The following is a 15,425-nucleotide window of genomic DNA, read 5'->3' as shown; positions in this document are numbered from 1 at the left end:
ACTGCTATGTTGTAAGTGGGATTCCCATCGCCTCAGTCCCAAAAGGCAAACATGGATGTCAGGAAGAATACAGACAAACTATTTGGCAGATTCGTGGATGAATTAGGATAAGGATGCCTACTTTCAGGATTGCTTTCCTCTCGCAGGTGCCTTCTTAGCCTTCTTCAACCGTCTTAAGAAGTACAGGCGCTGTTGCGCTTTCTTGCTCAGACAGGTGGCGTTGAGAGACCACGTGAGGTCCTCAGTGATATGGACGCAAAGGAGTTTGAAGTTACTGACCCTTTCCACTTCAGTCCTTAACACCACTGTAATCCATTCCAATGCACAAATCTCACAGAAGCGAGTTTTATTAGTAAAAAAAAATCATTTATATGATGATGAATCCGTTTTTTTCCCTTACAACAGATGTTATATGGGGTTATTTGAAAGGTTTTTGGCTTTGCTTGCCTTAGTCAGTCACAGTTTTGTTTAGCGTCTCCATGGCAGCCGCGTTAATTCCGTGGTTGCCAGGTTACCATTTTAAGTATTGGAAGCAAACCCAGTGCGCTCAGACGTGCTCGGAGAAACCATAAAGCTCAGTACCACTGGTGGAGCTTGGAAACGGAGTCCAAACTCTTCACTTGCAGCTAGGAAGTGAAACGCGATGGCTTTAAACCCAGCGCAAGGACTACCCTTTTTACCTGGAAACACGTTTCGGGATCCCACGGTAAAGTTGCTGTCATTATCATTGAATAATTCAACATAACATTATACTCTGAATTGAATTAACCTTTATTGCCCCTAAGGGAATTTGTCTTGCTCAACAAGAGTTCATTAACATATAGCATGTATGAAAGTAATACAATATAGCAACAGTACAATACCATAATAAAAAAAACATCACTCTGCTGTAATGATTGAACAGTTTACCAAAAACCCGAAAGAAGAAACTTGTGTTTTTCACTTTAGAAATACGCGTCCCTCAAAGATATCCATCACACGCCCTTGCGGAATGAGTTCGGTTTATTGGCGATCAGGTTTTAATATAGATAAGTAGAACTGTGAGTTTGTGTCGTGACTTGGGCAAACAATTGTTTAAAATTGACAACTGTGAAGTATTTTTGCTTAACTACTTTATGAACGTATTTAATGAAATTTAAGACAAATTCTCCTTTGTATATACAAACAACGCGAAATTTGGTGTTTATAACTTAAAACAAAGTGTAAAATACTATAAAATGTAAAACAGCAGCACTATATAATGATATTGTATTCAATAATATTGTTAGCGTACGTAATAATGTTAATATTAACTGAACTTATCAATAATATAATATAGTCAGCTCAACGGTTTTTGCAAAATGTTTATATACAGTATGTGTACATTTTGTTTATATTTATTTGTGTATTGCATTTTAAGAAGCCTTCTCGAAAATAGAAAGTCACACTTCTGTTAGATCACATTTTTTCAGGAAACGTGCCTTTTGCTAATTATCTTCTGCTTGTTTTAATAATACATTAAAAACACTTGTTTTGATGTTATGTGTTTAACTTGATATAATAGGTTGCTAAGTACTCATTAACATAAACGCATCATTGGCATTGTCATAGACAATGACAGACTACTTGTAAGTCCAGAACATTCAGTGAACAGCAGGTATAGTTTTCTTGGATTTAAATTACATTTTTTGCTGGATGCCCAAGAACTCTCCTTTTTTATTGTCTTGATGAGGATGTAGAAGAATATAAATCTACATAAACACTCAGACCCCTCATACCAACCAATATTCCTGCAGCTCAGAATCACTCTGTGTCGTGTATTGAGTATTCCTGCATTCTGCGTGGATCGCTTTGCACTTGCCAGCATTAAATTTCATTTGTGAAGTGTCCTGCCAGTCCATGATCTTGTCTTTTTGTTAGCCCCTTTCTATTGTTTCTGTTTGCCACTGTTCTCAGGAGAGCTTCTAAAATATCATGGAGTATGCCAAAATGTACAAAAGAGTAAGCACTTATTAAGTCTTTTGAAAACAAACCTAGTTAAAAATGAATTGTTTGCAAAGCAGGTACAGTACCAAAGTTTAGAATGATACATTAAACAGAAGACTACAACAAAAAGATATTTAACGTACTCAGTCCCATCACAACACATAAACTGTACTAAACCCTCAGGGACTAGAAAGCTGCGTATGACAGAGAGAAACCTCAATTCCACAACTGACAGGCCTCAGACATCACAGACTGTGATGCTACACAGCAGCTGTACTCTCATCTGACTGATGGTTGCTTTTGTTCGTCATTCAGTGATCTTCATTCCTGTCAAACGTTAAAGATGAATCAAAAGGAAGCTGTGGGTTTTAACAAACCCACCAACGTAAAAGCTCTCACTCTTGCTAGAAGCAAATAGCAAGAAAACATTTCAACAACTAGTTGATGACACACATTGAACTACATTTTTTTCACAGTTGAATATCGTAAGTAAAAGCCAATAAATAGCACAATGAAGAGCGCAACTTATTCTCTGACTATGACTAGTATTTGATGGCAGGTTACTATTGAGCAGAAAAAAAACTGCATTGAAGGACTGTATTTCTTTTATATTTGTTGGCAGATACGGGAGGTTGAAGTTTTGTTTCAATACCTCCAGGATTGGTAGAGTGATAAAGACAAGACAAAGAACTCTTAAAAAGATATTTAGTCTGCTTAGGACAAAGATGAATATTTTATTACCGTCAATGACCAAAGAGCACATTGAACCAAGTTTGGTTTTCTTAGTCTTAAAGACTTTTCAGAATGACACTTGCAGAACCCCTGAGTGTCTCAACCAGAACATAAGCTCATTCATTCTCCCCTTGCATTGAAAGGAGTTCTTGCAATGAGGTGACACGAAAAGAAACAGTTGTAAACCTCAAAACGTAAAAGAACTGTTGAAAAATACATCTTTATAACTGTTGTGCTTCTTTCTTCTAGAAGTCATCATACCACCGGTCGCAGACGCTGGACTATAAGAATGGCTATGCTTTGCCACGGCGCCCAAGGGTGGGCATTGGACAGGATCCCCTTCTGGCCAATCAGATCTCCCAATCTGAGCTCAACCAGCTGGCCACCTTGTATCCTACTCTGATCTATGGACAGTCTCGCCCCTCGCCCCCTGTGGACTTTATCCCTGCACATGTCGCCTTTGATAAGAAGGTATGGTTCATTTACATCACATCAAACTGCACACATTAGAAGAACAGTCTAGAATGTGAACTACCCCATTACCCCCAAAAGGCTGTTCAAGGTATTTGATCCACATCATTTTAACTGATCTGGTCTTCAGACTATCCTAGTGTGATAAGTGCAACATCACAATCATCCACACTTGTGTAAAAGAATGTTTCTTTTTCATTAATTGCAAAAGTATGTTTACACAGATACAATTAATAGATTGAGTTTTGAATCTGTCATCTGTTTTACAACTTTACAACTCTAAAATAATCTGGAGCTTCATTAAGGCTCCCGTGGATTAAGCATTATAATCTATGCATTCATGAGCAGAATGATGCTTATTCCTGGTAGTGGTTACAGCAAACCAGAGTCCATCCTGGAAGCACGGGATGCACGCAAGGCAGTGCTACAACCTGTATAGCACACCAGTCTGTTGCAGGGCAAACTCATGCAAACATACAATTTAGAGACACAAATTATCTTACTGTAGCTAGCATGTTACAAACAGTTCAAGTATGGAAAAATAAACATTGTTTTGCTAGTATCCTTTTTTTTCATTGAACATTCTATATACATATACAAAGTACACATATGGAAAATGAAATAATGTCAGTAGCTTTTAGAATTATTCTTACAAATCAGAATAGGTGTGTTTATTATACTTAGCATATGCAATCCATGTGCAAATGTTGTGGTATTCTGTTGGTTTGGGGGTCAGCAGGTTAATCTAGCTTTCTAGTCTTTATAAGATCTGTTCTTGGCTTAGCTTTATGCTTGATATCTTTATTTTGATTAAATTGTGAAATATGTTTGATATGATTACAGTGACTAGCAGTATGCCTTGGAAGGTTAATACTTTAGTTTTGTTAACTTAATCATTATTCAGATGTTTTGGCTATTTTAAAAAAATAACACATACCAGCACATTATATCACCCTGCAGTGGCAAGTGGCAACTCACTGAGGCTAAGAAGGTGTGAGCCTAGCCAGTCCCAGAATGGGAGACTTCCTGAGAAAGCTAAGGTTGCAGCTGGAAGTGGTGATACTGGGGCCAGTAGGGGGTGCTCACTCTGCAGTCTGTGGGGTCCTGAAGCCCCAGTATAGTGATGGGGACACTATACTGTAAAAAAGTGCTATCCTTCAGATGAGACATTAAAAACCGAGGTCCTGACTCTCCACTCTCCGTCCTGGCCAAATTCCCCATTGGCCTTTACCAATCATGGCCTCCTAATGATCCCATCTATAAACTGGCTTCATCATTCTGCTCTCCTCCCCACTGATAGCTGGTGTGTGGTGAGCATACTGACGGCTGCCGTCACGTCATCCAGGTGGATGCTGCACATTGGTGGTGGTGGAGGGGAGTCCGCATTACCTGTAAAGTGCTTTGAGTGGAGTTTTCAGAAAAGCACTATATAAGTGTAAGGAATTATTATCATGTTCCTTCAGCGTCTGTTCTTGAGCCAGTATCATTGTGAAAAAATAAAGGACATGTCTTTCCTCTTGCCTGCAGGTTTTGCGGTTTAATGGGTACATCAAGCAGGAGGTGGTGGGTTCTCCAGATGAGGACTACCGTGTGCGCCCTGTGGTGATCTGCTATTACCTGGAGGATGACAGCATCGCTGTGATGGAGCCAGTGGTGGAGAACTCTGGGATTCCTCAGGGCAAGCTGATTAAGAGACAACAGTTGCCCAAAAATGATCACGGCGAGCATTATCATTGGAAAGATCTGAACCTAGGCATTGATTTGTGTGTATACGGTACTGCCTATCGCCTCGCGCACTGTGACTCCTATACACAGGTGAGCTCATAATCATGCATGTGGGGCTGTCACAATTTGACTACACAAAGTGTCCAATAATGGAGTTCCCACAGGATCCTTGCTAACAGGATTTAGAACCTCGTTGGTTCAGGAAGCAAATTGTGCCCATTTATAGATTCATCTTGATCACCTGTTTAAAGTTACATTAGATGAAAAGCTGCTGTTAGGTATTCTTACATTGTGTGCAGGCTTTCAAAGTGAGTGTTGTATAGTAAGCAACACTTTATACAAATGACAAAGGATTTATATATCCATGCTAAATTCTAAAATACAGCTCATTTCCAGTAGACGGGCCTGCAAAATGCTTGGTCAGAATTCTCTTTTTTCATGAAACAATATTTATTTTGGGTACATGTAATATATAGGAGCCGTGGTAGCTCAGACGGCAAGGGTGTCTAGCTCCTGACTGGAAGGTCCTGCGATCAATCCCAGGTAGGAGCAGGCGATGTAGCTTGCTCTAATTCCTTCTAGATGGCTCCCAGGTCCACTCAGCCTGATTTCCAAATGAGTACTGGGGGTTAATCCTTCTGGGGGTAATAGGTTGGCCGGAGCGTGATGGTGACCACATCACCTCCACCTCCAGTGTCGGATGGTTGAGAAAAATGGTGGCCCTTGCCCTCCATTCCCCCCACGGGCCTTTATGGACTGAAAAGGGACCTACCTGCTAAATGTAATACACAAATTCTAACTCTATGAACACAACATTATAGATACTGCTAATTGCAGGTCTGATATTTTTGTTCTAAAAGCTAAAGTATTTACTAGCGCTTCAGTAAAATCTAAAAATAATTATTAAATTTGGTTAACAATTTTAAATTGTGTTTAATGAAGTATTAGACTTTGTTCTCCTTAACAAAATTATTACCTTTACTTGTGCCTACATTTTGATACGAATGGATTTACTGTATTTTCATAAGAAATTGTTTGTCTTTTTTTAGAGCTGCAACAAATGGAAATATTTCTGCTTGTCACTAGTGTTCATTTATATTCAGGTTTTGACTAAGTACATTGTTTTGTGACAGGAGTTCCTAGAGAGTCAGGGGGTAGTCCTGAATGAGCCAGAAGACATCCCCAGTGATCCGTACATTGAAAGACGGGCTCAACCTCTGCGCTCCTACATCACCCCCTCCGATTTTGACCGTCTCAAACAATTTTTAACCATGGACCGTAAGGTACAGCTTTAGAAGTAGGTAGTAGCTTCTAACTTTTCAGACAGAGGCATTTCCTAAAACCCTTCTGAAAAGAGGACTTTTAAGAAAAGTATCCCCTGCTGGAAGACCTTTTAACTTATCACTTGAATTGGAAAGGATCCTTCATGTACATGTTGCGCAGACTAATTGCTTTTTCGAACATCAGTTCATTTTCTTTTTGGGCTGATACTGTATATAGATTAAACAATGTGCTTATAATGAATAATGAAGAATTAATTTCTGTTCATTTTTAAATCGCATCAAATGATTCTCTACTTTCTTGCTTGCAGTTTTGTATATTACAGTTTCACTGTATTCATTTCCTCATTTTTTTTGACACTTTATTCAGTTTACTCACAGGGAGGTATTAGTTAAAGAAAAACCCCTTTAATGAAGGTCCTCCTAGTAATTAGGTCAGAATTAGGCCTTCCCTCTTTATTCTGTGAGTCTCCCCAAACCCCTGTGTTGAATATGCTTCGATCCTTTCCAGGTGCTCCGGTTTTATGCTCTGTGGGATCACACAGACGCTCTCTATGGGGAGACTCGCCCTGTCACAATTCAGTACTATCTAGTGGACGACTCAGTGGAGATTCGGGAGGTTCATGAGCCCAACAATGGCCGGGACCCCTTCCCGGTTTTGCTGCGGAGACAGAGGCTGCCCAAGCAGACCCGGACCTCTGGCGGTAAGGGGCTGCCAGTCAGACACAATATACACCCATGGTCAAGTATGTTAACAAAATGGGATCAGTAGGTTGATGCAGCTTATCAAACGTATAGGTCAGAAACACAGAATGTTTTCAGAAAGCCCTGCCTCAAATCACTGGTTAAATATTTAGAGATTTTGTGAATTGTGACTAGTATTGGATTTATTTTAAATATAATATGAAAACACTTTTGCCTTTGTCCAAAGACATCTAGCTTCAAACCACTCTCATTCTGTGCTATAATTAATACAGGTCTAGTTAGGTTTTATGGAAATATTAAGAACTAAAGACATTTTACATATACTGTATATACACTGCACATACTGTAAAATGCTAGTAATCTGGGAATACAGTGTGGTAGGGTATTTAGAAATGCACAAAATTGGAAGGGAAGCGTATTGTAGTATTAATAAATCCACTTGTGGTCAAGGCTGTGGGCTCTGGGGGTTGGGGGTTGTGGGTTGAAATCCTACATGGGGATCAAAAACGCTTCACTCCAGTTTCTCCAGTAAAATACCCAGCTGTATGGGTACAAATGGGTGAAAATTTAATTAAGGTGGAATAAAAGCATTAGAAAAAATAGAAAAATGCAAAAAATAATAACATCATTGTACATTACATTCTAACATCATTATGTACATAGGAGTATATAATGAATGTACTGTGTAGATAACATTTTCCCTCCAAAAACATTAGGACAGCAACATCAATATTGATGTTTTGCTTTATAATAAAGGAATTTGTATTTGTGATCCTGTGCTTAATATGAATGATAAGTACAAAATAGTTTTCTGGGGGTAATTCCATGCATGGATTTGGTCATTTTGGTCTAATAAATAGTTCTGCTTTGTTGTGTTTCTGAGGTGACACTAGTTTTGAGCTCATTGGTGTGATCGTCCCTTCCCTACAGACTCCTTTCCGACATCTGTACTAGAGATCTCAGACCAGGAGGTAGAAGAGTATTTGTCCCCTAAGGACTTCAGGGTGGGAGAAACCATTACCATCATGGGGCGCCGCTTCCTTCTATATAACTGTGACGAGTTCACCAGGAGCTACTACAAAGAACACTTGGGAGTGACTGATTTCAAGCCAGTTGACGTGAACATGAAAGAAAGTGTGGAGAAGAATAAGGTGAGTTTCCTGCCTCTGGGTTTCTACGATATATAGACTGACAGAACTGTGATCCAAGCCCTGTATGGATCTAAAAAAAAAGAAATATAAATACATGTGAAATATGAATTAATTTTTTTTTCATTCCTGTGTTTACTATTACTTTGTTTTGATCCTAAAACATATGTGCTTATCCATAGTGAATAGATCAATAAACAGGGAGGTACACCAGATGAAAGGTTAATGATAAAAACCGTGTTTTATCCGAATTTGTTTTAGATTTGATTTTTGATAGAGAAATGTGCATAGAGAATGTTGTGTGAACACCCCTACAGATTATCGCTGTGTCATCATTTCCTTAAAAGATCTTCAGTCTTTTATATGAGGTTAACAAGAGATTTTTTTGTCCTTCTCACAGGAATTCCCTCCTTACAATGGGTTTGGCACCCTTGAGGACTCCCTGCAGAACTGCCTGTCCCTCATCCCTGAGCCGCCAAAGAAGGATCTAATTAAGATGTTGGAAAATGACCACAAAGTGCTGAGATATGAAGCCAGACTGGTAAGGCTCAGTTTATAATGAGTATTATTATAGTTACTGAGTTACTTGTTTCAAGTTTACATTCCCTTCAAAGTAAGCATGTTGTTCACACAGAATCAAGGCTGAAGGTTTTGCTACACTTCATGTGAGTTGAACTAGAGTAGATCCTTACTCAGTCCTCATTCATGGTTTTCAAAGTATACTGGGTTTTTGCTACAGTGTAGTTATACTTCAGCAACAGTCTCCTGAAGAGAGATTTACCAGAGATTTTGGTAAGTGCATCTTATTACAATATTATTGAAATCGTAATTACCTTGGGGTCTTATGTGATCTTACTAGGGCATTATTCCAAAAATATTGTAGTACGAAAAGGGCAGCCATAGTAATGGAAGGTGAGGTTGAATAGGATTCAAAGGACTTAAAGTTAAAACAGTTTGTGTAATACATAAATTAGCCTTGATTTGCCACAAGCTTCAGTAAAAGTGTTTTATAAGAGCAATCATACAGCCCCACTAGTCAGGGACCAGTCCAAGCTATGTGTCTTCATTAATTAGCTGTGAACAATGCTGGTGCAGATATGGATTAATCCTTTGTGGTGTGTCGGGATTTAAAAGCCCTGCCAAAAGAATGTCTGTAAACTCTAAATCTGTGTTTCTGCCCAGAGTTCATCTCCCAAGGAGCCAGATGTCAAATACTATAGGTGCTTCTGTAAAAACAGAATTTCAGCCACATTCAAAGGCACGCTGCAGTATTCCTTCTATTTCTGAATGAATAATACTGCCTTTTTGAGTTTCACTACAAATATTGTTGTCATTGAAGTCTTAGGTTATTGGCTATAGCTCAATCATTATTCTGCAAGTGTATCTTACCCACAGTGCATGAAAAATGTATAACACTGAGATTGTTATGTATCTAAGAAAACAATAATGCACACCTTGTAAAAAACAATCATTTGATAAGCTTATAACATCAGAATACTTAACATGGGTACATTCAGCATAGGCACAGAGAGACAAGGTTATATATTGTTGTACAAAGACAGCATTTCGGGGTTATTTTTTTATTCCTTCTTACCACATATGAGAACGTTCTAATTTTTTATACAAAAATGAAAATTCAAACCAGAATATTAACACTATTGGGTCAGTACAAAACATTATCTGTTCTCCCTGGACATTCTCTGAAGCCAGACAATTAGACAATTCAAGTTCCATATGTTCTGTTTCTAAAAACTGAACAAAATCTAAAAAAAAAATTAACATAGGAAACAAATGTACAGAACAGAAAAAAGAAATAAGCAAGTGAGGTATTCTGAAGAACGTGACCAGGTCAATAAATGTCTTTCCACAGGACTCTCAGAATCCCCAGGACAACGGACGCCGTTTTATCCTCTCCTACTTCCTGTCCAATGATATGATCAGCATCTTTGAACCTCCTGTCCGTAACTCTGGAATGATTGGAGGAAAGTTCTTAGAGAAGACAAGAATTCCCAAGCCTGGTAGCACGGTGGACAATCCACAATATTACGGTCCAGAAGATTTTGCCATTGGATCCACAGTAGAGGGTAGGCCTGTGTGCATGCGTGTGTACATAACCATGTATTTTTAAGAGCCATGTGCAGGTGATCATGAAGGAGCAATGGGGAGATCTGAGCTGTTTATTCATTGCTGGAGCTACATTATATTTCCATTTGTGCTGTTCTTTCGAGCTGTAGTGTGGTACCTTTTCATAAGATTGTAAATGTTCTACTACTGAATGACCAGAATATCCATTATCATAACCTCTAGCTATTTTATACTATTTAAATCCTCAGTGATCTGTGCAGAATATTCATGTTCTTGTGAGAATGGGCTCATGGTCCTGTTCATTGCAAGAAGACCTGTTATAGCAGCCAATTATAAATATTGTATTAATTTTGGTGTAGTGATATCTGGGAAATACAGATTATTCTACACTTACACCAAATCTTATAAATAGTGGGGGGGTTAAATGTAGGATCCTGGCACAAATTATAATAAATGTAATAAATAACTGAAGTTAAAGGATACGTTCAGAAATGATTCTGAGAGAAGTCATGTGGTTTTATTATTTCTGGCATTTTGAAGGCAGTGTAATGGACAGAAAACTCACCAAAAAGACAAAGATTTATTTAGGAAAAGAGAAGAAAGGAAAAACAATGTTTCGGCTGTGGAGCCTTCTTCGTGTGTGACACCCGTGTGTGTGGCTCCACAACCAAAAAGTTGTGTTTCCTTTCTTCTCTTTTCAGCATGGAATAAACCTTTACTTGTTCCTTTGCAGCCTACACATGCTGACGCAGCTACCTACTTGAAAGATTTATTTATAATAATGACAAACCAAACGAAAAATACAAGACACACAATTATCTTTAAATAATGCAGAAAGACTGTCCCTGCAAGTTCCTGAGTCCACACCTCCAGTATTCTCCCCTCAAAGTTAAACAAACCATAATTCACACTGACATTAAGATAATTGAGTCGGTAACTATTTGTCATTTGAATGGTTATCATTAACTGTTCTGTCTGGTAGTAGTAACATACACTGCGATTTAACAGACAATTACCAATAACAGACCACACTTTCCTTCTATTAGTCTGTTAAATCTGGCCTTTACTGTATTATACTTCTCACACAAAAATATCATAGCCAGTTTTATAGAGGAAACTATAAACAATCTATTTATAACATAAAAAGTTTTTAGGAGGGGTTATTTTTGCAGAACATCTCTGTTTTCAAATTGGATTATTCCCTTGTCTCAATTGTTAGTTTTCAGACACCGTTTCATACTGACGGATGCAGACAAATACGTTTTAAAGTATCTAGAGACAATCGCAGACCGCATCCCAGAAGAGACTCTCAACTCCTTGCGCCAAAGGTCAAAAGATACACTTCTGCTGCAAGAACACTCAAACCAGCTAGGTAAGTTATGCAACCTTTTTCTTTGGCTTTTTTTACAGTCATACTGCTGAAATTATGTTTAGAATTAATTTAATATCTTTACATTCCAGTTTATGTTGCACATGAAAGCTATCTAGGCAGCACAGTGGCCCAGTGGTTAGCATTCCTGCCTCGCTATGCTGGGGCCCTGGGTTCAATTCCAGACATGAGGTGCTATCTGTATGGTGTTTATAATGTTCTCCCTGTGTTTGCATGGGTTACCTCCAGCAGTCCAAAGACATAATGGTATTTCACTTGGCTTCTGTGAAAATTGGTGTAAATATGGTATATGCACCCTACAGTGGTCTGACAACCTGTCCAGGGTGTGCCCTGCCTTGTGCCTGTAGCTTGCTGGGATAGGCACTGGCTTCCCTGATAAAGCAGTTAGAAAATGAATAGATGAACCTTAACATCTTGTACATGGGTCCTGGGGTAGAGTGGAGTCATGGCTAGGATGTTGCCCCATCTTGTGCCTTATGCTTCTGGAAAAAGCTCCAGGCTGATGGGAACAGAAATAATAGGATTTCTAATAATAGGTAGATGGCTAAAAAACATGAGAAATGTGGAAAAAAATTACTCCGTTCTTCCCGTATCACTGGTACTGTTGCTGGGAGTTTACTCTGCATATCAGCATCACTTAGTCTAGGCTTGGTCTTTTGCATTTCATGAGAATTGTTGTGGTGGATTACATCCTTTGGGATAAACAAATTTGATTTTAAGTATCCAAAAAATCATGAAGAGATTGGCAGTCTCAGAGAATGATTGCCCACAATACAGACCTTTCCTACAGGTAATTAATAGTAACAATACAGAAGATTCATGTCATGTGTTACTGGGCAGCGGAGCACTTTTAGCAACAGACTGCTCTAGCTACAGTGTTCAAGGGAATGTTTCCGCAAGTCTTTCCTCCCGGCGGCTGTCAGGGTGTATAACGCTGCCCTAGGCTAGGACTGTTAGCCCTTCATTTGCTCGTCTATGGACAGCATGTTTGCTCCATTGTACTTTTTGGACAATCAGTCTATATAAACCTATACACATTTTGCACATATTTTATTGTTTTTACAGTGACTATGATCATCACTTTTTGCACACACCTATGTATTTTTATTTATTTTGTTGTTTTTTGTTTTATAACTATTCTGATGTCTGTTTTTGCTTGTCTTGGGCTGGACTGCTGTAACACATCAATTTCCCTACGGGATTAATAAAGTCTTATCTATCTAAAAATGCTTCTGTTCAAGAGTACATTCCAAAAGAGTGTAAGAATTTTTTTTAAAACAAGCAGTTTATATATCAGCAGATAGATTGACTTGCTGCTACTTGTACTTACATTAACAAGACAGAAGCAATGGAAATATAGAAATGAAAATACAATTGTTTTGGAAACAAATGAAAATTCAGAATTCTGAAAGTGTCCAGTATGTGTATCAGAGCCATCTAAAAACATATTTTACAATGTGTAATTCAAAGACTGACTGGTTATTCAAGGATTGCTATCCATTTTTAGTGACTCCTGTGCAGGTTTCCAGACAATGATGATATGTTAGCGTCATGTCATGTTGTTTCATTTTTCTTCCATAGGTGAGGTCCAGTCTTCGTAAAAGAACCAGAATTCCTTGAAGGATGCATCAGAGAGACATGAACGCTGTCCCTGCCCACATCCTTCAGCAACCCCTGTTCCCTTCCACTCACCCCTTCAGTGATCAAGACGCCTCTCCTCTTCCTTTCACCAACACCCGAACTCCCTTCATAAAGGTGTTCTGAGTGTTGGTTTATTGCAATATTGACTGAATAAAGATCTAACAAATAAAGACTTGAATGGTCTCAAGATAAATTTGTATTCCATTTGATGCTGCAGAACCTAAATGTGACTATTTGTTCAGAGTCTAATAGACAAATTTTGATTCAAGTACCGATACAAGTGCTAAGTACTCTGTGGGCACTAATGTATAATGTCAGTTTTGCCATTTATCTTATTACAATGTATTTACTGCATTTATTCATTACAACAATACCATTATTTATACATAACTTATTATGTTTAGTTTTTGCCCAAATACTTTTTATCTTCGACTTTAGGTACAGTACATAATGGGTGGCTTTTGAAAATGTGTATTTGTTGCTATCTTCAGACACTACAGACTCTAGCATAATCTATAAAAAACGCAGGATATGTTTAATAATAATATAATTCTGTAAAAATATTAAATTAGATTATATTTACAGTGCCTTGCAAAAGCATTCACCCCCCTTGGACTTTTTCACATTTTATTGTTACAGCATGGAACTGTTTTTTTGCCACTCATCAACACAACCTACTCTATAATGTCAAAGTGAAAAATAATCCAGACATTTTTTTAAATTAATTAAAAATAAAAAACAGAAAATAATCGAATGCATAAGTATTCACCCCCTTGCTTTGACACACCTAAATTACCTCTGAAGTAATCAACTCTCTTCTCCAAGTCACCCATTTACTTGACTAGAGTCCACCTGTGTGCAGTTGAGGTGTTTCACATGATTTCAGAATAAATACACCTGTGTCTGGGAGCTTCCCCACTTAGTGCATTTCCAAGGAAACACTACACCATGAAGACCAAGGAACATTCCAAACAGATCCGAGACAAGGTTCTTAAAAAATACCACTCAAGGCAAGGATATAAGAACATTTCCAAGGCATTGAATATAGCTTGAAGCACAGTGAAGTCCATCATTCAAAAGGTGAGAAAATATGGAACAACTGTGAATCTGCCCAGAAATGGCCATCTGCCAAAACTGAGTGTCCAGGCAAGAAGAGCCATAATAAGGGAGGCCACCAAGAGGCCTACGGCAACTCTAAAGGAGTTACAGTACAGTTCTCCATGACAGAGATGGGAGAAACTGTGCATGAGACAACAATAGCACGCACACTTCATAAATCTGGCTTGTATGGAAGGGTGGCAAGAAGAAAGCCTTTGTTGGGAAAAAAAAACCTCATATCACATCTCAGCTAGAGTTTGGCAAAGGCATGTGAGAGACTCAACAAAAACAGGAAGATTCTCTGATGAGACCAAAATTGACCTTTCTTTGGCAGAAACCTAACACAGCACATCACACTGAGAACACCATCCCTACAGTAAAGCAGCTGGTGGTTGTGGCAAAATCATACTTTGGGGATGCTTCTCTATGGCAGGGACTGGAAAACTCATAAAAGAAGGAAAAATGGATGGAGGTACTGTAAGTACAGAAAAATCCTGGAGGAAAATGTGCTGCAATCTGCAAGAGCACTGGGACTTGGAAGACGATTCATCTTCCAACAGGACCCGAAACATACAACTAAAGCAACACTGGAATGGCTTAAACCCAAAAAGGTTAATATCCTGGAGTGGCCCAGTCAAAGCCCAGACCTCAATCTAATTGAGCATCTGTGGAATGACTTAAAAATTGCTGTTCACAAACAGTCCCCATCCAACTTGATGGAGCTTGAGCAATTTTACCAAGTAGAATGGGCAAAAATTCCAGTGTCAAGATGTGCAACGCTGATAGAGACTCACAGCTGTAATTGCTGTCAAAGGTGATCCTACCAAGTATGAACTCTGGGAAATACTTGTACGTTCAATTATTTTCTGTTTTTTATTTTTTAATTAATTTAGTAAAATGTCTGGATTTTTTTTCCCACTTTGGCATTATAGAGTACTTTGTGTTGATGAGTGGCAAAAATTCTCAGTTAAATACATCAAGGGGGGGGGGGGGGGTGAATACTTTTGCAAGGCACTGTACATGGTCGAAAATGAACTTTTACAATTCCTTTAGATACTATAGACCACAGCTGTAAGTATGCTTGTCTGAAAACATTTCATTTCACATCACAGAAACAGAAAACAAAGCTGTATTTAAGTTAAATGATACTACAATGAAAAAACAGCATATTTTAAGTTTGGACAT

At 38.4% G+C, this 15,425-nt stretch overlaps 1 protein-coding gene across 1 annotated transcript; it reads left to right on the top strand.

Annotated features, from left to right (window-relative positions):
* The first annotated feature begins 643 nt into the window (after positions 1-643).
* Positions 644-13,315, top strand: efhc1 (EF-hand domain (C-terminal) containing 1). Its single transcript, XM_088904764.1, has 10 exons — positions 644-706; positions 2,947-3,168; positions 4,696-4,983; positions 6,027-6,176; positions 6,685-6,877; positions 7,809-8,029; positions 8,427-8,567; positions 9,897-10,110; positions 11,331-11,483; positions 13,083-13,315. The coding sequence occupies exons 1-10, from the start codon at positions 644-646 to the stop codon at positions 13,100-13,102; spliced, it is 1,665 nt and encodes a 554-aa protein (XP_088760890.1). The 3' UTR covers positions 13,103-13,315.
* Positions 13,316-15,425: the final 2,110 nt, after the last annotated feature.

This window comes from Atractosteus spatula, chromosome 2 (assembly GCF_055471065.1).
Source record: "Atractosteus spatula isolate fAtrSpa1 chromosome 2, fAtrSpa1.hap1, whole genome shotgun sequence".
NCBI classification, from domain to species: Eukaryota; Metazoa; Chordata; class Actinopteri; order Semionotiformes; family Lepisosteidae; genus Atractosteus; species Atractosteus spatula.
This window is presented reverse-complemented; position numbering and strand designations above follow the sequence as displayed.